The sequence below is a fragment of the Xyrauchen texanus genome, chromosome 27, assembly GCF_025860055.1.
Source record: "Xyrauchen texanus isolate HMW12.3.18 chromosome 27, RBS_HiC_50CHRs, whole genome shotgun sequence".
In the NCBI taxonomy this organism is placed as follows: domain Eukaryota; kingdom Metazoa; phylum Chordata; class Actinopteri; order Cypriniformes; family Catostomidae; genus Xyrauchen; species Xyrauchen texanus.
The window spans coordinates 22,179,388-22,206,060 of record NC_068302.1 but is presented as its reverse complement, the minus strand read 5'-3'; the positions used below and the strand labels follow the sequence as shown (position 1 = coordinate 22,206,060).

The 26,673-nt window shown below is 36.7% G+C and overlaps 2 protein-coding genes and 1 pseudogene across 5 annotated transcripts; 2 read left to right on the top strand and 1 right to left on the bottom strand.

Moving 5' to 3' along the window:
* The first annotated feature begins 1,021 nt into the window (after window positions 1-1,021).
* Window positions 1,022-8,713, top strand: LOC127621158 (PAK4-inhibitor INKA2-like). Of its 2 annotated transcripts, none has more exons than XM_052094650.1 (2): window positions 1,022-1,156; window positions 5,774-8,713. In XM_052094650.1, exons 1-2 carry the CDS (start codon window positions 1,118-1,120, stop codon window positions 6,668-6,670), a joined length of 936 nt encoding a protein of 311 aa, XP_051950610.1. In that variant the 5' UTR covers window positions 1,022-1,117; the 3' UTR covers window positions 6,671-8,713. The 2 variants fall into 2 exon arrangements, with proteins under 2 accessions (XP_051950610.1, XP_051950611.1); XM_052094651.1 differs by lacking the exon at window positions 1,022-1,156 and adding an exon at window positions 4,164-4,283.
* Window positions 8,714-8,842: 129 nt separating this feature from the next.
* On the bottom strand, window positions 8,843-24,201 carry LOC127621159 (ras-related protein Rap-1A). Of its 3 annotated transcripts, XM_052094653.1 has the most exons (9): window positions 23,894-24,196; window positions 23,615-23,751; window positions 18,015-18,092; window positions 17,689-17,757; window positions 17,501-17,557; window positions 17,273-17,413; window positions 14,884-15,027; window positions 14,630-14,757; window positions 8,846-9,812 (listed from the first exon to the last, which is right to left on the bottom strand). In XM_052094653.1, exons 3-8 carry the CDS (start codon window positions 18,069-18,071, stop codon window positions 14,668-14,670), a joined length of 558 nt encoding a protein of 185 aa, XP_051950613.1. In that variant the 5' UTR covers window positions 18,072-18,092; window positions 23,615-23,751; window positions 23,894-24,196; the 3' UTR covers window positions 8,846-9,812; window positions 14,630-14,667. The 3 variants fall into 3 exon arrangements, with proteins under 3 accessions (XP_051950614.1, XP_051950615.1, XP_051950613.1); XM_052094654.1 differs by lacking the exon at window positions 23,615-23,751 and having other exon boundaries at window positions 8,843-9,812; window positions 23,894-24,201; XM_052094655.1 differs by lacking the exons at window positions 23,615-23,751; window positions 23,894-24,196 and adding an exon at window positions 23,344-23,572 and having other exon boundaries at window positions 8,843-9,812.
* Window positions 24,202-24,992: 791 nt separating this feature from the next.
* LOC127620664 (putative nuclease HARBI1) lies at window positions 24,993-26,377 on the top strand (annotated as a pseudogene).
* Window positions 26,378-26,673: the final 296 nt, after the last annotated feature.

Here is a 26,673-nt window from a genome sequence, read left to right as displayed (position 1 = left end):
GTTTTTAAAACCCTATCTTCAAAAGAGATATGATACGTGTGGGTGAGAATCAGGACAATATTTAAGTCCTTTTTTTTACTATAAATCTCCACATTAATTTTTACATTCTTCTTTTGATTTTGGTGATTTGCATTCTTCGTGCATATCGCCACCTACTGGGTAAGGAGGAGAATTGACTTAAATATGAATCAGTTTCTCACCCACATTATCATATTGCTTTTGAAGACATGGATCAAACAAGTGGAGTTGTATGGATTATGCTGCCTTTATGTGGTTTTTGAGCTTCAAATTTCTAGCCATCATTCCCTTGAATTGCATGAACCAACAGAGCCGAAATATTCTTCTAAATATCTTCGTTTGAGTTCAACAGAAGAAAGAAAGTCAGACACATCTGGGATGGCATGAGGGTGAGTAAATGATGAGAGAATTTTTTTGTTTGTTTGTTTGTTTTTGGTGAACTAAAGCAAATCAGGAGGGGGGCGGGGGGAGGGGGGTGATAAAACATGTAAGAAAAAATAATAACACAATAAAACATTTGCACTTTTACACCAACAGGAGGTCTTATCCCTTCGTCCTTTTCCAGTCGGTGGATCTTTTCAGTTAAAGCGGTAAGACTAGCTCTATTCTTATGTATGAACCCTCTGTAATCACTCCTTTCATCATGAATTGACCACTGGGGTTAAAGAATTCCTTGTTTTGTTGATGGACAACCGTTAGTAAACCCTATTCAGGAACTTTCCCTACAATTCAACGTTATGCTACTTGACACCACATACACCTCACAGCTTGACGAAACATACTACGTCGCTTGATTCCTGAATATTGAAGATATGTAATGTCACCTGGATATGAAACAGTGAGGGAAAGGACTGAGCTTTTAGAGAAGGAAGAGTAAACAGTGCTGGACATCACTCATGACTGACCATTAGAAATCAACGGTGAAGCGTCCAAAGATTATTGTCTCTCAGCAGCCAGCTGCATCTAAATGTGTTTCAGGAACAATCGTCGTGAGAAAGGACGAGTGCAATGTTTAATGAATGTACCTTTTAACTAAAAGCTTTTATAATAGTGTAATTTCGTATTTATGGAGGAAGAATAGTTTGAACTCGTGGACAGCATGAACATGGACAACTTTAGACGTCTAAAACATGAACTGGTGAGACTTTCGTTTTCCTTTCATCTTTTATCAGTCTCTGTCGTCATCTATTTTTACAGCACGTGCTTTAATGAAAGACACTAATTAATATCGAACAGCTTTTATTGATAATAATTATGCCAGGGGGTGGGGGTTGGGTTGAGGCCATCATTTTTTATAATTGCATTTAGGAGGAGAGTGTCTCTGGATGTGCAGCTCTTCATCTCTGTGCATTGATGTTTGATTAAGGCTGGGAATCGATTCCGAGGCATTTTGAATCGAGAATCGACTCTAAAGCTTTGAATCCGCTCGAGGAAATGGGCTGACGTGTTAATTTTCGTGACCACTGAACTACTACACATTCCAGAAGCCTTAACAGCACTAATTCAGTTCACAAAATGATTATAAATGGCAGGATTAGTGTAGCTATACGATCATCAACCTGAATCTTTTGTAGTTCGTCAGCCATAAAATGTGTTTCGTTTGTATGACGCAATCGCTCAAGCCCTTCAACACATCGGATAGCTGCTTTCTGACATATACTGCAGTCTGCCAGTATTTTACTTTGGATCAAACTAATAATCCAATAAAATGCCAAATTTGTGATATAATTTTTTGTGTGTGTATAGTAACAACACCAATTTTACAACATCTGCAGGAGATGGCAGAGGAGGATCAAACAACAGCGATTTAGCTTCCTAGTTCACATCAATAAATCGGTAGGTTTAAAATGATGAATGGACTGTACTCATAAAAGCAACAGTCTAGCATCTCTATTAATTCTCTTTTTTTATTATTTTTTTTTTACACAATTTCTACATTTATATTATTCTATTAAATCAAATTCAACCCCAAAATATATTGTAATATTAAATAAATCGGTACAAAACCTGGATTTTTAAATAAAACGACAGATTTGTTAATGCACAAAAGGTAGCGGACAACTGCATACTAATATAAACCTCTTTATAACAAGATCAACTGATTTTTATGTAGATAACAGTTCCCTCAAATGTATCCCGATTGAATCGTTGCACTTGGGGATGTGCATCTAGGACCAAATGTAATACTAGAATAGACCTATAAATAGTAAATGCCATGCATTCTGTCAGAAATAGTGCAACGGGCGCTTTAAAATTAGCTGTTTATTATGAGATTTAACTTTACATCAATGTTTTTTTTATCGGAATCGAACAAATCTCTCTGGAATCGACTCTTAGAATTGATTCAGAAAAACAGGAATCGAACAGCCCTATATTTGATATTCAGCTGTTGAAAGGTGCGTGAGAAAAGAATAGATTCAACCTGATTGGCAGCGGTATTTGAAAAGGAGGGCGCTGATTGGCTTGTGCTCTGCCTTGTGTAGTAACGTTTTAAAATCGGAGTGTGACCAGCGTGGCGCTGCTTCAGATCAACACCTCTTGGATGTCTTATGCAGCAGAAAAATGCTTAACAGTTGCTTTTTCTGGGTAATATTTTAACACAGTAGAGCAATCTCTTTAGTGTTTAAATTAAGATTGGTGTGCATTCTTATGCAAAGCTGCAAAATCAATGTTTGTGCTGCAGGCTAGATTTAAGTATGTCTTCAGTGTTCAGACACTGTGCTGTATGATTGCAGAAACTACATCTGTCACTTTTCACTGACAAATAGCAATGACAGTCTGATCAGTCATTTTAAAAAACATGAGAAGAAATGTTATATTAGGCTTATAAAATGTATGTTCCTGTGTGAGGGAATGTTTAGGGAATCTCAGCTCTCCTCATACTTAGGAATTAAAGGGTGCATAGGCTAAAATATTTTTCAAGGTGAAGTTTGTAAAAAGCCCCAGGCCACTTAAGCTGTGTTCACCCTGCCAGCTACTTGTCGCTGCATGTCACCAGTGGCTGGCGGTCAGGTTGCTAGTGGTGTGTATGGAGAGTATAAACAGTGTGAACGCAGCTTTACTTCCGAGCAGTTTCAGTATGCAGATGTTTCCATCACAAATGCATAGATACACCCATGCAATGAGAAAGGTCATCTGTAACTGAAGGGTTTGTTTGCCTGTCTTACTTCATCTTGTGTGAGAGAGCAAAAATGTGAAGAAGAGGGAAGAAAGAAGAGAGTAAGGAGTAAATAAGTGCTGACAACAAGAAAAAATGGCCACAGGGGTGTTTCTCAAGAACACATCAATTATGTGTTGTCTCCTCAGTGAAGTCTGATTAATACTCCTGTCTGTCTGGGCAGCTCCCAAAGGAAACTGACTCAAACAAGGCCAGTGACATCACAAAATGAGCTAGGTAACCTCCAGCTAAGTGATGAAACCCATAACATACCATAATTAGAAAACCGGGTTCAGTTAAAAATTTAAAAAGTGTATATCATTAATGTAATTTCTGGCCTTTTTATAAATTGAGTAGTAGGCAGCCTTCTACATATATATCATCTTATTTGATTATTGATACATAGGGCCTGGTTCCCAAAATTGGGGGCATAAATAAATATATATATATATATATATATATATATATATATATATATATATATATACAGTATATTTTTAAAAGTATTTGCTGACTAGCATGAGAATAACATCTATGACATTGAGATGGAATTTTATCTGTTGTAGTTTTGAATAACTGGTAGTGATTCTTACAAATAAATTATTAATTAATTACACAATCAAAACGTCTGCTGCAAATGGAAACAGACTCCTCCTTGTACCTAAACCTACAGTTTATGACCAACACATTAAAAGACATGCCTATGAACTCACAGTCTAGTAATTTCACACACATGCCAAAAGTAGGTATTGCTGCAGCCCGGAGATCTCCAAATGGGTGTGGAAATTCCAAAAGAGGGCAGGCCAACTCCAAAAGTGGGCGACACTTCCACACATGGTTAGGGTTAAGGAAAGGGTTAGGTTTGGTGCTCTGAGTCTGTATATCTTTGCTGGTGGTTTGGAGCTCCCATCAGTTCCTACATCTCCCATCATGCTTTGAGATACTGCCCTCTACTGAATACTACTGTAGAAAGGCATCAGTTGTGTTCTGTGCTAAGACTAGCTGGCAATCACAGGAGGGAAAGAACAGAAAACAGAGCAAGAGAGAGAGAGAGAGGAATGAAGAGAAGGGTGGACAGGGAAGCTGAGGGACTGCAGGCTGAAATAAGGTAAGATAATAGAGGTTTTATTTGTGGCTTGAAGGCACTAAGAAGAATGAAGTTTAAAAGCATGTTTTTGTAAAGGATTGGAATTTGACCTCCTATGAGATTAAACATTCTTAAAGACATGCATTTCTTCCTGAATAGATTATTTTAACATTCACATACTTACAATTATGTTGGAAAATTAAATTTAGCTGTTTACAAGGATGCTACAACTATGTATTTGTACACATTTGTTCGAACACAAAAATAAAATTTTAAGTGCATAACTGCGATAAATGTATAGTTTATCCAAAAATGAAAATTCTATCATAATTTACTCACCCTCATACCATCTTAGATGTGCATGCCTTTCTTTCTCCTGCTGAACACAAATTGAGATTTGTGGAAGAATATTTCAGCTCTGTAGGTCCTTACAATGCAAGTGAATGGTGACCAAAATTGTGAAGCTCCAAAAAGCATAAAAAGGCAGCATAAGTTTTGAATGAGAAAAGACCGATATGTAACTCCTTCTTCACTATAAATCTTGATATTAGCAGTCTCCTTGGCAATTATGATTTCAAGCTCCATTACACTTCCTAGTGTCATCTAGCATTCTGCGCATACATCAAGCACTAGGACGTGAAAAGGAAGTTGCATTTTGGTCTCTTTTCACCAATTATTGATTAGATTGCTTCAGAACACATTAATTAAAACACTTTGAGTTGTATGAATTACTCTTATTCTGCCTTTATGTGCTTTTTGGAATTTCAAAATTCTGTTCACATTCACTTGAATTTAATTGACCGACAGAGCTCAGATATTCTTCTAAAAAAAAAATTGTGTTCTGCAAAAGAAAGAAAGTCATACACTTCTGGGATGGTATGAGGGTGAGTCAATGATGTGAGAATTTTCATTTTTGGGTGAACTATCCTTCATTGTTTTATTTTTATTTTTTTTTTTTAAGAAAAAGATTTGTATCCAAACACTGATCTAGAAATATATTGCAATGAGGTGGCTATGTAGCACCTTTATTCCCTTAAAAAAGCTTAAAGAACTAAAATTCCTATTTATGACAGCATTTATTTTACAGAGACAAAATATATGCATTATCTTTAGCAGATACTGAGCCATGTATCTGTGATGGCAACATTGGTTCGGTGTAATTTAGATTTTTTTTTTGGTAATTGCTGGAAAGTGAGTGTGAGATATGAGTTATTCAGTAGTCATTAGTCAGTTAAATAAACTGTGGGAGTGGTGGTGGTGGCATAGTGGGCTAAAGCACAAAACTGTTAAGAAGGTTGCTGGTTCGATCCCCACGGCCACCACCATTGTGTCCTTGAGCAAGACACTTAACTCCAGGTTGCTCCGGGGAGATTGTCCCTGTAATAAGAGATCTGTAAGTCGCTTTGGGTAAAGCATCTGCCAAATGTGTAAATGTAAAACAGAAATAATTTTTAAATGTGCTCATTATGGGTTAATACTTCTCTTTTTTCCTCTTTACTTTCCTGTAAAAGGATTCTTTGTGGCAGTCAGATGAGGGTCTCCACACTCAGATGAATTCTGTGATTGGTGCTCTCCAGGAGCTCAAACTCTTGCAGGTCCAGACTGCGCTGGAAGAACTTGAGTTATCCAGTAAAACCAACCTGGCGTCTTCTCCATACACTAATAACTGCAGCAGTGCTCCAGACACCCCGATGCTTGATCAGAACAACCAAAGAGGATCCCATCTGAACCCAACACGGAATCCAGAGAGAGAAAATCTTTCACAAGAATGCTTCAAGACTGAGCTTGGTATGGAGCCATTTTTGTTCCTGACTAGTTCTCCATTAGAGGACCACTTTAAACTCCGACAGGAACCCTTGATGATCAAGCACTGGGGAAGTCTAAGCACTTCCTCCTCTTTCTCCAGCTCTCAGGAAAACACAATCAAAAGCCATTTCTCTCAATATGATAACGACGACTCCAGTGACTGGACAGCATTGTTGATGAATCAGAGTAGAAACAGACAGCCATTGGTGTTGGGTGATAATGCATTCGCTGATTTGGTGGGGAACTGGCTGGATCTGCCGGATGTTGGATATCAGACAGCAGGTGAAGAGGAGAGTGACTCAAGCTTGAAAGACACATTTATTCAGTCATCACCTACTAGTCACCATCAGGAGCTTTCCAGTAGACTGTCCCTAACTGCAAACATCTTCAAAAGGGTTCTACGTCGTGTTCGAACAAGCAGAGATAAACCCTTGCAGGATTGCCCTGTACGGATCCATCAAGAGAGTGAGGGGATAGAGATCTTTAAAAAACCAAAGATTACATGCAGGAAGCCAAAAGGGGATGCCAGCAAGCCATTCTGGGGGGGAACAAGAGGACTGAGAAAGAAAACCAAAACCTCCCAGCAAGAGGGCTGGGCATGATTGCAAAGAAGCACAAGCCTGTGTTTGCTTACAGCTCAGCTGTGTTAGTCTAAGACTGATACTATTCTATATAGACAAAACTGCGAGATATATTGTTAGTGACCTATAAAGGAATAGTTCACCCAACAATGAAAATTCCATTATTTACTCATCCTCATGTTGTTCTAAACCCATATGACTTTCTTCTGTGGAACACAAAAGTTGTTAAAGGATGTTCCGTAGGCTGATTTCAATACAATGGTAGTTGATAGTGACTCAATTTAAAACTTAAAAACACCCTAAGATTTCTTAAAAGTGCATCATATTCCAAGTATTCCGAAGGCATACGATCACTTTGTATGATGAACAAACCAAAATGTAAGTCATTATTCACTCTCAAATCAAATCATTGATCAACTATGGCAACACACCTATAACATCAAATCTCACAAGAACCAATGAGGTTTGATGTTATTAAAGTGTCGCCATATTTGTGCTATTTTGACAGGGGTTGGAGTGACTGGAGGGTGTAATGAGGGTATATAATGGGTTCCCATAAATAATGACAGAATTTTCAATTTTGGGTGAACCATACTTTTAAAGACATAACTTATGTACTTATGATCCAAGTTACAATTGTAAAAACAATTGTCAAATGAATTCCATAATTCTTATGGTTTCTTTGCATTTCAAGAAAAAAAGAAAAGAAAAAGCGTATTTGCAAACAACTTATGGTGGACTCGGACGTAAGATTGTCAAAATAGAAAATTCTGAATACAGTCAGCTTGTTTGCATTGACGAATATATAAAAATATTCTGAGTTTCCCTTGAGAATGTAACATGCGTCTCTTTAGGTTTAAGTTAAGGATGATGCCTAACTGTCAATTACTGGACTTAAAAATCCTGGTTGGTTCCATTTTTTACAAACCTCATAAACCTTCAAAAAAGCTTTTAAAACATAAGCTTTTTTCTGTTGCACAGAAAAACTATGCAATAATGCAGAACAACTATCCACAAATATTATATGAAAACTGAATAAATGTAAATACCAGTGTATTTAATCAGCATATTCATGTTATCTGGAGTGGTGGTGGTGGTGGTCTAAACCACAAAACTGGTAATCAGAAGATCGCTGGTTCGGTCCCCACAGCCACCACCATTGTGTCCTTGAGCAAGGCACTTAACTCCAGGTTGCTCTGGGGGATTGTCCCTGTAATAAGTCGCTTTGGATAAAAGTGATTACAGTTTCACGTCTTCTCCGATTCAATAAATAGATAATGTAATGTGGGATAAACTTAAACTAAATAATTTGACACAAGACATGTATTACAACTTTATAACTGCAGATTTGTAAGAGTTCCTGGATAAGAGTAATGTGAAGTAAACACTTAAAGGTGCCCTCAGTAATTTTTTCCTCATTAAAAAAGTTTAACTTCTAAAAAGACATTAATTGTAATTTTGCAATATATGTAGAAAATCATGACCACTCACATTAAGATTAAGACCATTCATATCAGTAAGCTTATAAAAGTGTTTTTATTCTACATGGAGAGGGTCCGCACATGCCATTTTAGAATCACATGACAAGCCGAACACTACCTGCTTAATCTCAGTAACCACCCTGTTCTTTGACACTTTCACTCATTAAAATCTTACATTTCTACAATGGCATCTGGAACTGAAAACTATTGACTTAAAATGATGCTGCATCCAAGCCACTGTCAGTGTGACAGTGAGACTAAATGATGATTTAGACAAGCCAAGATGACACAAAGACTAAAGTTACTGAGAGTACTTTTAAAAAGGGGGCCTGCAAATTTCCAAAAAAGTCAAAAGCATCAGCTTTTGTCAAGCCTAATAACTCCTTGCATTACTCATTATGACCTTTGGACTCAGAAACACTACTTCTCAACATGATATGCTGCATTGGGAGATAAAAGAATGAATTGCTTCTGTTAAAGCATTCTGCATTTGTCAGTCACGCTGAATGCTAAATAAATTAATGAAAATATAAATAGAAGAATTATTTAAATGACACATGCTGTATTTTTATCTATATAACGTGAGCCGTGATGAACTGTAAAAACTGCTTAGGAAAAATAAAAATAGTAAAAATTGACAAACACCAAATCAATATGAAATAAATTTATTTAAATCTATGTCAAAAAAAAATTATAAAGCACACATTACTTTAAAATTAAAAGTTAATCAGACACACTTTGCTTGAAATGCTTAACATAACCATGGAGTAGAACAATGAAGAACTTAAAGTAAAACATCAAGACTGATTTAACATGGCAAATTAAGTGTCAAGAACTGACAACTGATTATTGGTTTAGCCGTTGTAAGAGAAGTCATCTGTGGGTTATAGATCAGATTTCATTCTTCTCCTTCTCAGGCTCAAAACGGTATTCCTCCCAGGCTGAGCTACAGCCATCAACAAAATACAACCAAAAATGTCATTATCTTTAAAAGCTGGAAAATTAATGTCATTCTGATTGTGAAAGAACATAAAAGATCATTTCAGCATTGGCTTTAGTACAATATATCTTTATCTTTAAGATACACAGAACCAAATTTCTTGTTACTTTCATCTTACCACTACAAAACAGTTTTCAATTTTCCACAGTTTCTCTAGATAATAATAATAAAAAAAAAAGAATTCAAGCCTATTATGGGGAATATGAAAGCTGTGAGTCATCAGAAACCTAGACACTCAGGGTAAAAAAAGGTTGAACCTTTTCTAAAGAATGAAGTACACACAGCTCCTTCTCTGTACAAATGATTAATGAAGGTCCAAACAATGAAAAAAAAACATTTCTGATCATTTTATAAACATTAAAATGGTTTGAAATGTCTCCATTCTCTCTGTAGTTATTAAGTCCTAAACCCCCTCGCCCCATCACAGACATAGATTCTCCTTCAGACACAGATCCTCATTGTGGAATCTCCTTCAGAAATAACTGTAGACAAAGAGGGGGAAGTAAATTTGCAAGACTGTTCTGGAAGAAAAGGCAGAGGCTTCATTTCTCTTTTTCTGTCAAGTCTTATGTATATTAGTCCAGGAGTCTATGGTGTTCTGCCTTATTGACCGTTTGGTCAATAACTGTAGAGAGGAACTGGAATGTTGGCCAGCTGGGCAACAGTTCTTCATTTTGGCATTCTGCAACAAAAAGAGAAAAAACAAAATGTCTTTCATCTAAATTAGAACTTACACCACCTCAGAGCTGCTCAGTAGATTACTGATCTTGATTCATCTCTGTCAAAGTCTGAAAGCTGAAACGCTGACCAAAAACGTGTTGCAGCACTACAATCATACAAGTCGTGCCCCCCAAATAATATATGCAGAAGTTCCAGTAGGTGGCACTATTCTTCTAATGTTCCATTCCACAACCATATCAGCTTCTGTAACATTAACAGGGTTTATGTAATCCCAAATTAGGATACTGTATTAGCATTAGCAGAAGTGCATGATCACTGCCAGTAGCCTATTTTAACAACATAGGGCAGGGGTTGGGAACCTGTGGCTCTTTGTTAAAAAAAAGTGGTTTGCCAGGTGCCTCACCGTTCACCAACACATGATCGTTTAAAACTTTCTAGAGATAACTTTCCTGCAGAAAGTGTGGGTGCGATTGCACTGTTTTGATTTCCTTTCTCTCTAATTTGTCATACAGCCTACTCCTAGTGAACAAGGTTTGTAAAGAACACCAACCAAATGCAGATTTTTCATGCAGAGTATTTTGCTAAAGTACCAGCCACTCTGGAGGGCGACCTGTAAGACTTCTTGGAGTGATATATAACTAGAAATTAAACACAAAGATGCATGTTTGACTAAACATGTGTGATTATATAGAAGTATATAAACGTGTAGAACTGATGAAAGAAAAACTGCCGATGTGCATCTGATTTGATATGTGCACAGTGAGCTCTGCTATTCACGAGTGTAATGAAAGCGCTTCTCCAAGACACGCACATTCATAGTAGTGCCCAACCGATATATTGAACTGGTGTCATAACGTAGTTTGTCCAGCAGATCGTGCTCCAACTCCATTGTTTACAGAGCGGACTCAGAACTGAAGGTGGCTCTGCAGACAGGGCGGAGTCTTTTCGGTATGTTGCTAACTAGTTTGTGAAATACATACTGGAAAGTTAATAAACAATGACCCCATCATTTTCCCTTTTCAATATAACTAATATAAAGTAAACCCTGTCCCTGACAACCATATCACATCTGTTTGTTTTGTTAGCCAGCTATAGTTTTGTCTGTGCAGTCAGTTATGTAGCAGATTGAAAGGTAAACATCAGAGCATCTTTTTGCAGCTCAGCAGACAACAGTGCAGTGGTGGATTCAATTGTGTCTGTTGAGTGTTGATTTCATGCTACGTTGAAGCCTATTTGGTGAGACGCAATGCTGGAAAGTAAATAAAGTCCATCTTTTACACTCCATGACAACGAGCTTATAGCTAACCACGTAGCTACTTTCATCACTTGTCAGTTGAGTGGAAGCTAATGTGTAAACATGTATTCACCAAACTGTTTTGTTCAGGAGTTGCAGTTTGGTACCCCCTTCAACCAAACAATTTCAGTCATTGCATTTATAAAAAGTCTGGTTTTCCACCATTGAAAATATCCCCTGAAATTCTATAGTAGAATACAGTGTAACACCGCAGCTGTATTAATCTAGTCAGTATTTGACTTATACTAAACATTAGGGCTGAAATGATTAGTTGACATTATAGACAATAAAAATAATTGTCGATAAAAATGTTAATTGTCGAATAGCCGTTTGATCTCATTTAACGTAACATGGGATCACATTAAACTGTAACGATGACGCGTGAGAGCAGCACGGCAGTTCTTTAGAATTACACAGATCACAGTCCAGATGCACTCTAAACATTCCAAACAGCTTCAGGTGATGTACATTGCAATTTATGTAAAAATAAAAAATAAAATACAAAAATCAAATATTCGTTGTGGAATAAGTGGAGCCGGAGCTCTTTAAAGGAAACACCCCGGCGTTATATTTAATGCGTTATAGCTTTATTAAAGTTCAAATAATACAGAAGCAGATCATGTAAATAACTTCAAACTCTGAAACTGGCATTTCTCTTTAATAAGAGGAACTTTCTTTTTTAGGGAGTTAAAGATTGATTAGTGAGTTAAACATGTATTTAAGTGTACAAAAAGGCGAGAGGTAGTCTTCACCCCATTAAACACTGCAACAAATACATTTGATTTTGTTTTGACTTGTTTTCCAATATAAATATCTAAAACTCCTTTAAAACAACTTACATTTTCTTTAGTAGCTATACTGCAGAAGAACAAAATATTATCAGAGAATGTTAAATATAATTTTTAAAATACAAATATTTTAAAATATCTTAAGATGCATTCACCTGATAAGCAGCATATATGATATTTATACTTGCTTTTAGAGAATAGATCTTGAATTATAAGTATATTTTGTCTTTACTGCACTCACAGAAGTACAACCAAGTGAAATACACTTATATTTAAGATACAATCACTTAAAGCAAGTCTTATATGTTGCTTCAAGTAAATATTTTTTGTTTTATTTAGACAATTTTAAATGGAAAACGAGACAAAAAAAACTTGATTACAATATTGGATTGTTTGCAGTGAATGTCTTTACTGAATGAAACGTAATAAGTATTTTTTTTTTCACTTAATTCAGTGAATGTCTTTTAGGAGGTATTTTTAAAAGATGATTTTGTCCTCTTTATTGTTAGAAAGCATGTTTAATCCAACCTTTAAGTCGGGGCACAAGCTGAATAATCAGTTGAGCCAATGATTAATCTTTGCAATAATCGGCAAATATTCGTTCTAATAATCGTTAGTTGTAGCCCTACTAAACAGAGTACTAATGTTTATTTAGCTATTTATTTTATTTTAATGGTCAGCATTGAACTGATACTAAACATAAAAGTACTGATTTTTATTTAGCCATTTATTTTATTTATTCTTTATTTTCTCAAGTGTTCTTTTCTAGAATTGGTTGACAATGTATAATAATAATAATAATGTCAAATATTCTATGATAAAAATATGTGTTTAAGAAAGCAGCTTTCGGAGTACCTTTACATAGTCATATTGTTGCAAAATCGGTGCACAATCCACATAGAAAAAAAGGTCCGTTTCCATTCCAGCTCAAAAATAATCTATATCGGCCCTCATATCAGTGAATCAGTGAAATTATCCACCTCTAAAATTAGTATCGGTCTAAAACAAATCCCATATATGTTGGGCTCTGATTCAGAGCTCTGGGCCTCGTTTCCAAATAACTATTGATCTTAGTGGTTAAGAGCATTTTCTATGAGCGATTTTATGAAAAATTTTTATTGTTTATGTGTGCCCAGGGTGTGAAATGGCACCTGGCAAAAGCGACAAGGATCAATCCAGTTTTGAGCTCCTCGTTCAAATGCAGGTAGGCCCATTTCATGCGCGAGTAATTTTGCTCATTTACCCCCCAACAGGTGGGTGAGCTGTAAGTTTTATTATTTTAGTAGTAGTATTATTTTTATCTATACATTTATAATTGTCTTTAGTACTTAATTTTTTCACCTGGTGCTGTTGACGGATGCTCACGTGATAGCAAATTTGGCCATTGGAGACAGCAAATGTTTGGGGAGGGGTTTTATATATAAGACTTTTTAAATCACCTAGTTATTTTAATTGCTTTTTTAGTTTTGCTAAAATTGCAATTTTAATCTAGAAATGTCTTTTGTTTTTCATGTTTCAATAATTAATAAAATTTTTAAAACAAAATCAATAAAGCAAAAATATTCACTGACCCTTGGCAGGGGGGGGTTGACCATACAATTGGATATCACAATATTTTAATGGCTATTATCTTTAAAATATTTTTGACATATCGCCCAGTCCAAAAGTTAACTTTTTCATGAACCATTGGAAAATGAAGAAATTTTATGGAGACTTGCACAAACACATGTACTCTGTATTCATTTTTGCATAATCGTTTGTTTTCGAGTAGTCTATGGGCAATATAAACATTTTTTTTGAAAAACTTTGTTTCTGAAAATAATAAATTATTAGTTTGTGCTATGATTCTTTCGAAAAAGCGCATCAACCAAAACATTTTTAAATTAGATCTTTAGTGAAAAAAGGTTCCCGACCCCTGACATTTTTTGATTGGTCATAATCACTCAAACGTTGCTCACTCTGAACATCCTGTTGTCAGCAGGTAAGCTGTTGTTACTTAAACTAAAATATGACGCAATTAAATGGGCGCCTCCATCTGAGAATGACGCATCACTGTATGTAGACCTCCAGTTTGTTTTCTGTTGATTGGGGAATTGGAAATGGTTCTCTGCTGTGAACCTAAAAATCTTCTCAGAACACCATCTTTTCATCACCTTCTCTTTTTCTTCACCACCATGTATTTTTGGTGAAAAAGGCAGTAAAGATCAAATTCCCGTCTCTGCAATAAGTGTACCGCAAATCACATTTGATAAACTGCTTGCCAAATAACATTGAATAAAAAACATATTGTCACGTGACCATGAGAAAGATTTTGACGATCATTTTATATGATGAATATTAGGATATCAAGCTTTTGTGTAACCTGCTGAACACTCAATTTTACTCTTCAGTAATTGTATGCACAAAATTTAACTGCACAATTTATCAAAATAAATTCAGTCATGATATGGCTAGTATGATTATTTCATGGCAAAAGGCATCAACTTAAATACATAAATAGTTTGCATGCACTGTGTGCTTCTGAGTGAATGGGCGGCACTCAATGAGAGCTGTTGTTTTAGGTGTAATTTTGATGTGTGATGTTTTTGTTCTTTTTCTAGCCTCAATATCCAAGAAGCAAATAAAAATCGCAATATGGTTTCTTTGACCAAATCGCTTAACCCTACTTTCAACCATTTTCTGTTTACATAGATTAAAGGATTTCCTAATAGTTAATATACTGAATTAGTAATATACCTGGCTCAGAGCTGCTGCAGTCATGCTCTGCAGTTGTGTTACAGTAGGACGCAGTTTGACTTCTTTTTTGTTCTCTTCTTCTCCACCGGCGTCTTTCTGTTTATCTGTCTAACCAGGTCATAAAAGATCTGAAACACACAAACACAACTGATATTTATTAGAGGACTGTGATTATAAATATGCAACAAAGGGTGATGTTTATTCTGTGCCAGTACTTTTTTAATTTTCTTAAGATTAAGCAAAGTGTGACTCACCTCATTGACATTGATCTTTGATTTGGCAGAAGATTCAAGAAAGGCACAATTACTCCACTGACGAGCGAGATTCTGACCCTGCTCTTTCCCAACCACTCTCTCTTCCTCTAAATCACACTTATTTCCAACCAAAATCATTGGCACCTAGAGAGACAGAGAGAGCGACATCTGATGAGTGTGTGTATTATGATTAAATGAGAATTAACACGGACTGCTAAAAGAAACGTGGTCGATTCAATAGTAGTATGGCCTAATTTCTTATAGGGAAAGTTCACCCAAAAATGTAAATGCCTTTACTCACCCTCATACCATCCCAGATGTGGTTGACTTTATTTGTTCTGCCAAACACAAATGAAGATTTTTAGAAAAATATCTCTGTACATCCTACAATGCAAGTGAAATGTGACTACTAGACCTTTCAAGCAAAAATCACATAAAAGCAGTATAAAAGTAATCCATACAACTCCAGTAGTAAATCTATGTATTCTGAAGCGATGCAATCACATTGGGTGAGAAACAGATCAAGTCCTTTAACATGAATTTCCACTTTTCAATCCTTTTTTGCTATAAATCTGCACGTTCACTTTCAGAATGTGAAAGTGGAGATTGATGGTAAAAAAAAAAGGACTTAAATATTGATCGGTTTCTCAACCAAACCCATTCAGGGTTTTTTCCCTGCATAGAGAATTTCTAGGCGGCCGCCTCCATCAAATTTCGTGCCGCCTCCGGCTGTCTACAAAAACTCTGGTGGGTGTCTTCATGGGAAACACTAACAAGCATTGCACTGGGTGGATTGTCATTTGTAACTGCAAATCTCAGCGATAATAATAAAAAAAGTCCATTGTCGAAAAGTCCCTTGATGTCATTTAATTTAACATGAGATCAAATAAAACTAAAATGATGACACGCGAGATGAGAGGAGCACTGCAGCTCGAGTGTTTGATAGAAACACAGATCACAGCTTGACGATATATCTTTATTTCATCCTTAATTAAAGTTCATATACTACAGGAGCATGACATGTAAATTAGCACAAACTCCAAAACTGTCATTCTCTGTGCAGTCAGAGCCACATTAACCAGTTGCGGAAGTGACCCAATCTGAGTGGGAGTCTGGCAGAGATTTAAATTTCTGCCGCCTGATGCACACTCTAACACAGAGACGCTCGTCTCTCACCCCCGCTGTCTGCAGCTCACAAAAAGTTGCATCATTGATTAGATTATCATGATAATATCAATCTTATGTGAAAAATAACACTAAAATGACAACAATAAAATGTGTGTGTGTGTGTGTATATATATATATATATTTTTTTTTTGGATAGACTAGATTGACAAATGCTTATAAACAAAATACTCTTATGGCTAAAAATGTCAACAGTTTTCATTGAATAAAACTACATTAAAATGCCCAGACTTTGACAACTAAAAATTGACAAAAAATAAATACAAAAATAGGATAGGGTTGACTAAATATAATAAAAACTAAAAAGGACATTTGACACAGGCCTAAGACTAAATTAATAAACAGCTGGTAAATCTAACACTAGTATTCAGTTGCCAGGTCATTAGGATTGTATTAATGCAAAGCCAATGTTTACATGTTTTTAACATCACTTTTTTGATCGATATGGTACCACCTCATTTTGAGCCAGGAAAAACCCTGCTATTATATAGCTTCTGAAGACCTAGATTTAACCACTAGTCTTTTGGATTACTTTTATGCTTCCTTTAACTGATTTTATGAACCCGAAACGTCAGGTCACCATTCACTTGCATTGTATGGACCTACAGAGCTGAAATGTTTCTCTTAAAATTTTCCTTTGTGTTCAGCAGAAGAAAGAAAGTCTTACACATCTCAGATGGCATGCGGGCGAGTAAATCAACTATCCCTTTAATAAACAAGATTTCATATACAGAGCTAAAAAAGATGAAGAAAAAGTTTTTAAAAAAATAAACAAGTGTTTGTGTAACAAAGATTCCCATATATGGATGCATAATTTCTACCCTTAGTTTTCATCGAGAGCTAAAAACTCAAATTTACGGATATGTAGCTTTAAATACAGAATGTGGTGCTCTGGTAAAGATCTTCAAATTTCAAATCATCATATCTCCCAAAAAGGTCCAAGCAAGATCAATATAATAGTGCTTTTACATCTCTCCAAGTAGGCAATAGAAGCAAGTGCATCAAAATGTTGTTACATTAAAAAGGTTCAAACAGCTCTGCTTTTAGGGGAGACATGGCTTATAAGTTAACTAATAAGAACTGCAGTAAACTTGTTACCCTGAACTATCAATATCAACATTCAGAATATGTACATAGCACAGACAAAATTACATGTAGATAGTGATAAAAAAAGAAACTCTATATCATGTGGTAAGAGACTCACATCCTCTGTGTCTTTAACCCTCAGAATCTGCTCTCGTAGGTCCTGCAGGTCATTAAAAGTGGACTGTGCTGTGATGGAGTAAACCAGAGCGAAACCCTGACCGTTCTTCATGTACAGGTCCCTCATTGCTGTGAACTGTTCCTGTAGGCAAGCATTAAATAATCAAATAATATGGAGGATAAAATCAACTAATTGGCAAGCAGAGTTTGTGCACTATATTCAACTCACTGTGCCTGCAGTATCCAGGATTTCTAGCATACATTGCTGTGCATCCACTTCAACTTGCTAAAAGAAATGGGAGTGTCAATCCTGTATATTATATAATCCTATATTTTGAATTGATCAAAGTATCTTCAGTTTAAACACAGTTTAATTCTTATGCTCTAATGTATCATTAGTCAAGAAGGTTACAATACCTTCCTATAGGAGTCTTCTATTGTGGGATCATATTTTTCAACAAATATTCCCTGTACAAACTGGACTGTCTGTGAGAGAGAAGGCCAGAAAGAGTGCACTAAATACCAGTTGTCAACTTATATAGTTTGATGATGGCCAATATCTTAACGAGTAGGGTGGCCAATGGTATAACAACCTTATTTAATAAATTTAACACAATATTTCATGATAGCACATTAATGTAAACAACACTGCTGAATATATGGAATGTTTGGCAAATAACCATAAAAATGATTGATAAATACTAAAGGAGAAAAATCAACAATTTGATTTAGGTTGAACTTACCAGTGCAGACTTCCCCACGCCCCCAGAGCCAAGGACCACAAGTTTATATTCACGCATGGTTGGTCACTCTGCTGAGGCCTGTAAGTTAAAATCAAAGAACACACACAGACATATCATTAATTGGTGTACTGGCATTTTAACACATTTAAGAGTATCTTGGCTTTGAGGAAGTATATAGTTATAAGGACTGTTTCAACTGTTCCAAGGTCTTCAAAAGAATGAACAACATATTAATACCACTTTTAGAGTCTTTTCCCCACATTATTATTGTGCTGCCAATAGGATATCGCTAACCAGAGCTGTCTCACACAGACACACACCTGTTTATCTCCAAATAGATTTTGTGATAAAGGATAGAAATGAATCCACTTTTAGAGACTTTTCCCGACATTATTATTGTGCTTCCAAAAGGAGATCTCTAACCAGAGCTGTCTCACAGACACACACACACACACACACACACACGTTGTGTTTCCATGTTTTATGGGGACTTTCCATAGACATAATGGTTTTTATACTGTACAAACTTTATATTCTATCCCCTAAACCTAACCCTACCCCTAAACCTAACCCTCACAGAAAACTTTCTGCATGTTTACATTTTCAAAAAACATAATTTAGTATGATTTATAAGCTGTTTTCCTCATGGGGACCTACAAAATGTCCCCACAAGGTCAAAAATTTCGGGTTTTACTATCCTTATGGGGACATTTGGTCCCCACAAAGTGATAAATACACGCTCGCTCGCTCACACACACACACACACACTTATCTAGAAATAGATTTTGAGGACTTTGTTGGCTGTTAGATATCAAAGAGAGTGCAATTTAAATTCCACTGTGATAAAGGATAGAAAGGAATCCAAGTTATTATACAAGCATCTTATGATCTTAAAATCTGGGAAAAGAGGATAAAATCAAGACATTTGGAAAAGTTAAGTTTAGATCAAAACCTACCACTAGTCAACTACCTTTATCATCATTCATTCTTCAATGCTAATGAATACAAGCAATAAAAAAGGCATAAGCCTCTGCAGTCACATTTTGTCCACAAAGGTGAATTATGTCAAACTGATCTGTTTTATTCCACGTCCTTTTTAAACTGAATACACCAAACCATAGCGAAACATCAGAACCAAATAACACCACCACTGACACAAACATAGACTCAGTAATGAAAAGAACAATCAAACTAGCATGTTAAGTTGGTCAGTCACCAAAGAATGTGTTCCTATCCAGATACAAATTTGAACGTACTTCATTGAATTTATATTAATAATTTGATTTCATATTTACATTTCCTTTTTTCCATTCATGATTTGATACAGTTTGAAAAAAATTACATTTATTTTCAAGTGACACCCAGAAACAGCACTGTTACATATATCTACCACCCTCCAGTATCTTCTAAAACACGTATTTTACCATGTGTAATCCAACAGAATATTTTAACCCAACTCTTGAAGCCTATTTTTAGGGGGCAAAGCACCAAAGGTGCAGAGCCGTATTATTTTTATTCTACTCTTGAAGTCCATGGCAGCCCATCGGAAAGTTATGAAATTTAGCATACTGATAGAGGACACTCTTAAATGTAAATGACTAAAATGTGGGGTCTCTAACTTAAAGCCTCAAGTGACACCAACTGTTCAAAGTTGCACTTCTTCTGTACAGATGAAGTCAGAAGTTTACATACACCTTAGCCAAATACATTTAAACTGTGAAAAATTGTGTTTTTCACAATTTCTGACATTTAATCGTAGAAAACATTCCATGTCTTAGGTCAGTTAGGATCACTACTTTATTTTAAGAATGTGAAATGTCAGAATAATCGTAGAAATAAAAAAAAAAATTTCACATTCCCCAGTGGGTCAGAAGTTTAAATACACTGTTAGTATTTGGTAGCATTGCTTTAAAATTGTTTAACTTGGGTCAAATGATTTGGGTAGCCTTCCACAAGCGTCTCACAATAAGTTGCTGGAATTTTGGCCCATTCCTCCAAACAGAACTGGTGTAACAGAGTCAGGTTTGTAGGCCTCCTTGCTCGCACACACCATTTCAGTTCTGTTCACAAATTTTCTATCGGATTGAGGTCAAGGCAAGGCAAGTTTATTTATATAGCACATTTCATACACAATGGTAATTCAAAGTGCTTTACATAGACGAGATTAAAATAAGAATTAAAAAAATACGAATAATTGAAACAGTTTAGAATATAAAATAAAAAAACAGTACAAACAATCGGACACACAGTGGCACAGTGCTCATTCAGTAAATGCACAGCTAAACAGATGTGTTTTGAGTCTGGATTTGAATGTGACTACTGTAGGAGCACATCTGATCTCTTCTGGAAGCTGGTTCCAGCTGCGGCTGGCATAATAGCTAAAAGCAGACTCTCCTTGCTTAGAGTGAACCCTTGGTATTTCTAGCTGATGTGATCCTAATGATCTGAGTGATCTGTTATCAGATTCTGTCAAGGCTTTGTGATGGCCACTCCAATACCTTGTCTTTGCTGTCCTTAAACCATTTTGCCATAAATATGTATGTATGCTTGAGGTCATTGTCCATCTTGAAGACCCATTTGCGACCGAACTTTAACTTCCTGGCTGATGTCTTGAGATGTTGCTTCAATATATCCACATAATTTTCTTCCTCATGATGCCATCTATTTTGTGAAGTGCATCAGTCCCTCTTGCACCAAAGCACCCCCACAAAATGATGCTGCCACCACATGCTTCACGGTTGGGATGGTGTTCTTCAGCTTGCAAGCCTCACCCTTTTTCCTCCAAACATAACAATGGTCATTATGGCCAACCAGTTCAATTTTCTTTTCATTAGACTAGAGAACATTTCTCCAGAAAGTAACATCTGTCACCATGTGCACTTGCAAATTGTAGTCTTTTTTTTAATGGCAGATTTGGAGCATTGGCTTCTTCCTTGCGGAGCAGCCTTTCAGGTTATGTCAATATAGGACTCGTTTTACTGTGCATATAGATACTAATCTACCTGTTTCCTCCAGCATCTTCACAAGGTCCTTTGCTGTTATTCTGGGATTGATTTGCACTTTTCGCACCAAACTACATTCATCTCTAAGAGACAGAATGTGTCTCCTTCCTGATGGCTGCGTGGTCCCATGGTTTATACTTGCATACTATTGTTTGTACAGATGAACATGGTACCATCATGCTCCCAAGGATGAACCAGGCTTGTTTGAGGTCCACAATGTTTTTTTTATGAGGTCTTGGCTGATTTCTATTGATTTTCCATGTCAAGCAAAGAGAGTTTGAAGGTAGGCCTTAAAATAAATCCACAGATACAGAAGCTAGTTGTCTAAAGGCTTGATATAATTTTTTTTTTATTTTCCAAGCTGCTTAAAAGGCACAATTAACTTGGTGTATGTAAATTTCTGACCCACTGGAATAGTGCTATAGACAATTAAAAGTGAAACAATCTGTCAATGCACAAAGTAGATGTCCTAAATGACTTGCCAAAACTACAGTTTGCTATTATTAAATTTGTGAAGTGGTTAAAAAATTTGTTTTAATGTCTTCAGCCTAAGTGTATGTAAACTTCCTAGAAACAAAATGTATGCGGAGTCGAATGGATACCAGTTACAATTTCCCCAAGACTAGATTTTTCGCCATTTTGAATTTTCCTTTTTTTTCTACTCCTCCTAGACCGTGTGTCCGACTCACTTGAAATTTGGCATGCATCATTCATTTGGAATTCATAATGATTGACCAAACTTTTTTCATATACCTCTTCAAGGAAATAGACATTGATTATGCCACAATGGACATGAGGCTGTATCTTTGAAATGCTTTGGCGTATTGAAATGAAAATGTATGCCAATATTCCTTGAGTGTACCTGAGCATGTTTGGCATAGCGCCACTTACTGGTCAAGAAATCTGAAAATGGCTATTTTTTGCTTATAACTTAAAATCCTGAGTCTCGTATCTTTGGATTCCTTGGGCCATACCAAATCATATGATACCCAATTTTTCTAAGTAGGCCATATTGGGTGTCGGCCATTTTGGATTTAAATGCTGTATTTTACCAGTGCATTACAATATATTATGTTCAATGCCCTAAAGTTGCTCAAAGTTTAGACAGTTGTTTCCTTTCTTGGGTCATGCTGAATACAAGTACAAAATTAGCTGTATAACATCTAGGGGCACTCATGACAAGCTTTTTGATAGACAAACCCAAACAGTCTCTTGAGAAACATCAACATATTTCATTGGAATATGCCAATAAGGATCTGAGGCTACGCTTTGGCGTATTCACATGAAATTGCGCATGTCATTGTCACCACACCCTGACTGCATCATATAAATTTGGTGACAATGCACCTATTTGTCAAGTCATATTGTAGTATTAGTGATTCTACTCAAGTTTTTTGTTCTGCTTTTTTTTTTAATCATAATCAGTGATGTCCAATCATACTTTTACATGACGTTGGTGTGCTTGGCCCCGCAACTGCTGCTTGCAACTATATTTTTATTTGATTTCCTTTAAAAAGTACTGAATGCGTTAACTAGAAAATATATGAAAACCAATTAAATGCTTTAAACCATAACAGGGCTTTTAACAGGGCAAATCAAGCATGCACATAACGAATGATACAGATCATGAATTATGAAATACAGATCCAGCACTATCTCTAATGCAAGACTTGGGGTTAGTGAAAGCATAATGTTCAAGGATCAGGGCAAGAAGCCTGAAGGCATGTCTATTTACTGCAATACATAAATATTGAAGATCACAAACATATCTCTAGGAAAGACTGCATCATATGGAATCCGTGTGTTCTTTCTAATGACATGTAGACAAAACCATTCAAAGCATCACATAATGTCTCCACTATGAAGGGAGGTAGAATCTTAAACGAGACAAACTAACCTTACTGTACACTGTTTCTAGTGCTTCGTCAATCTCAATTTGAATCCAAAAACTTTCCAGACATTCAAAATAAATATCGTAATGTAGACACATATTAAATTAGGTTTTAGTATCACCAGTACTGTTGGCTTTCTTTAATCTGGCAATAAAACACAATCCGCAGCTCTTCTAATACTATAAAGTCAGAACTGCACGAAGCATAGCTTACACTACACTAATGGCTGTAATACTAATTGGATTGTTGATTACCGTTGATTTATTGAAATCAATATCACTTGACGAGTGAAAGTTAGCAGTGTATTCAAGTGTACTAGAAGTACGAAGTGCGAAGAATTAACATCAGGAGTTTAACGTATACATCAACCCATATTAACGATATAGAACACGCACAGATTTTACCGCTGACAGGTATGTTTATTCGTGTGCTCACAGGAGAAACCGCGGCCTGTAAAGCAGTGTTGTTTCCTGTGAGTTTCGACGGATAGCGGCGCTGCTGTGCGCCTCAATTCTGCTTCACCGCCCGGTGACAATGCTAACTGGCTACAGACCGGCCTGCGGCTCATTAGCTCGCGCTCAGCTTCATCACGAGAGGTTCTACACGCCGATCATCCCCAAAAAATCAGACTATTATGCTCGTAAGTACTTGTAAATGCCCCTACAAGCTCGCTGTGGTTCAGGGTTTTTTCAAACTCTTTACTCACCGTGTACGCGTGTTCCGCCGCACGCTCTCCGACCCCGGTCTCAAGAATGCAGACGTCACTCTCAGGGTGCGGACGACTGGTCTGACACGTGCAGTCACGGACGGGTTAAAAAGGCACCGTGAATGAAAGCTACTTTTCTTTATTCATGGAATCAAGTTCAAAGTGAGATAATATCAGCATGTGAGCCTCTTAAATCTTTAAATGGCATATACATGATTAAAAAAAGACCTAATTTACTCTCGTACCAAAGCAATTCAATATCCACACATGAACACTCACTCATTTGAAATCAATGATCAGTTGTTTAGTCTCCATCGTGAGTTACAAGAAACAGGCCCACAGCTGCTCTGTAGTTTAAAATTGTATATAGAGGAGAAACTGTCCAGAAATCTGTGCGTGGTCAGACGATTCTTGCTTCACATTGTACAGCTGAATCAGAACTATTTTGTGATGATTGCTCTACAAGATTCGGTGTGGAAGTTTTCAGAGTGTGCAAAAATATTTTGTTCTGTTTAGCTAAGAAAATAAAGAGACGGAGATAGAAGAAACAAAAAAGAGCCTTACTGTCCAACCAAATACACTTTACTGCAGAGAAAATGCTGCTGTGGCGTAAGCTTGCGCGTCAATAAAAAAAGTTACTCTGTGGTCACTAGAGGACAAAAATGTCTGCGTCAACAAACTGCCATGTTAATATTGTATATACAAATTATTCTCTACTTAAAGACGCGGAATCACAGTTGCCTCCGCGCCTTAGACTGTCAATCCGCGCATCTTATCACGGTGATACATTATTCTTTGTTGTGCAGTGTCAGATAAAAAATAAAAAAAAACACTTATCCTTAGAGGACAAAATGTCCGTGTCAAAAAATTCCCCTAAAATATTATATATTACATTTATTTTCCACTTTCACTGACTTAGATATTTTAACCAACATCAGTCCTGGACATAACTACCAAATATTCATTAATTTTCAAGATTTTAACCTTTTAAATGCCAGTTTGTTTACACAATGCCATTGTTGTTTTCACACACCACACATACAAAACACACTCTGACATCCATATACCAACACACCCAGGCAATTTTAGCGGCATCATATTTTCAATTGGCCTGGGGCCTGTACCATGAAGCCGGTTTAGGTGGCTAGCCAGCTATGTTCCAGTTTAGCTTCCGCCAACCCTGGGTTTTAGGTACTATGAAAGTAGCTCGGCTTTAATCGGTGTTCGTTGCCATGGTATCTTACGCTGCACGGCTAACCTGCTCCGGGGCAGGTTATGTTCTGGATCCAAGATCTCAGACTGAAGTTTGACCAATCAGCTGTGAGCAAAGAAACATATAGGTGACGCAACTAATTCCCAGCGTCTGTTCTCTGCTGCAATGGCTTCACCTTTTCTTCCAAATCCTGTGGACATCTCCGCGCAAATTGTTAGACGAGCACTTCGTAGAGAAAGAGTTTTTAGGGACAGACAAAATCCATTTGACTTTCCCGATACTTACTTGTATGAAAGATACAGATTTTCCGCGGAAGGAATGTCTTATCTTTGTGAACTTCTTGAGCCGCACATAACAAATGTGACTCGTCGAAGCCATGCCCTTACTGTACCGCAAATGGTAGGCCTATGTATTGCGTTGCGTTTTTTGGCAAGTGGTACATACTTGTATGCGGTCGGTGATGCAGAGAATCTAGGGAAAAACACGGTCTGTCGGACCATTCGTAAGGTGGTCCTCGCTCTGCAGGGGTACATAAATAGCTTCATTGTGTTCCCTGGACATTTATCGACCATGTCCATAAAAGAGGGATTTTATAAAATTGCCGGTAAGATATCTTGATTGGGTGACATCATATGAACAAATTTAACCTTTCACGTTCGTTTTTTTTCTTCTGCAAAAAAAGCACATTTCATACTTAGAAATATATAATGCAATAGTCTACAGTAGCGGTTAAGAATTATTTTAAATATATATTTTTAATTCCTATGATAGGATTCCCTAGAGTCATAGGAGCAATAGACTGCACACGTTGCAATCGCCACAGCTCTAGGAGAACATGAGGCAGATTATGTGAACAGAAAGTCCTTTCACAGCCTTAATGTTCAGGTATTTGAAAAATGTGAAGTTATTTTTATTTGCATTGAGATCAGTCTTTAAGTAACTAACAGATAGGACAATTATTTACTGTACATTTCATCTGCAGATGACTTGTGATCATGAATGCATGATCACAAGTTTGGATGCCAAATGGCCTGGCTCAGTGCATAACTCACAAATTTTCCGTGAGTCTATTTTGTGTCAGCGCTTTGAGGAAGGCAAGTTGAAATTGGTACAGTACACTTTAAAGTTTTAATTTGAAAAGCTTACACAATTTTTCCCTTTTCTGTTCTATGACAGGGCTTTTTGATGGCCTGTTGGTAGGAGATCGAGGTTATGCATGCCAGAGGTTTTTGCTAACCCCCTATCCTGACCCTCAGACAGGGCCACAAAACCGCTTCGATGTGGCCCTCAGTAAAACCAGGGTCAAGATCGAGATGACCTTTGGCATCCTAAAGGCACGTTTCAACTGCCTTAGGCGTTTAAGAGTGTCACCAGAGTGGGCATCACAGATAGTGGCTGCATGTGCCATTCTGCACAATATAGCCACTATCAGAAAGGAGCGAGTACCACCACAAAACCAGCTTATCCCTGATGAAATTGACCCCATCACAATTGACCACCCAGCTGGCGCAGCTGTCAGAGATGCAATCACAACACAATATTTTACTTAATAAAAGCACACTGACACTGCTGATAGGTCTCAAACTGTTTTATTGGTCATGTGGCTAGGGAGGAAAGAGAGAAAGAAAAATGACATTAATAAACATTCATAGTGTTCATACAGGGTAACTTGGTTTTAAAAAAAAAAAAAAAAAAAAAAAAAGTTCACATACTGAGATCTGTTTTTTCCAGCTGTTTGATCTCCAATTTATTTTTTTTAATTTGGAGCCTCCTCAGCTCACAGTCCAGCTCCTTCAACAGTCTAGTTCTAGACTCCTTTTGTAAAGGGCCCTGACTGAGTCTGTTT

Bases quoted from the DNA above. Each gene is read 5' to 3' on its own strand.
- LOC127621158 (XM_052094650.1), top strand. From the start codon at position 1,118: ATGAACATGGACAACTTTAGACGTCTAAAACATGAACTG. The intron at 1,157-5,773 runs GTGAGACTTTCG...TTCCTGTAAAAG, and splicing joins GACGTCTAAAACATGAACTG to GATTCTTTGTGGCAGTCAGA.
- LOC127621159 (XM_052094654.1), bottom strand. From the start codon at position 18,071: ATGCGTGAATATAAACTTGTGGTCCTTGGCTCTGGGGGCGTGGGGAAG. The intron at 17,758-18,014 runs GTAAGTTCAACC...TCTCTCTCACAG, and splicing joins GCGTGGGGAAGTCTGCACTG to ACAGTCCAGTTTGTACAGGG. The intron at 17,558-17,688 runs GTATTGTAACCT...CATTTCTTTTAG, and splicing joins TAGAAGACTCCTATAGGAAG to CAAGTTGAAGTGGATGCACA.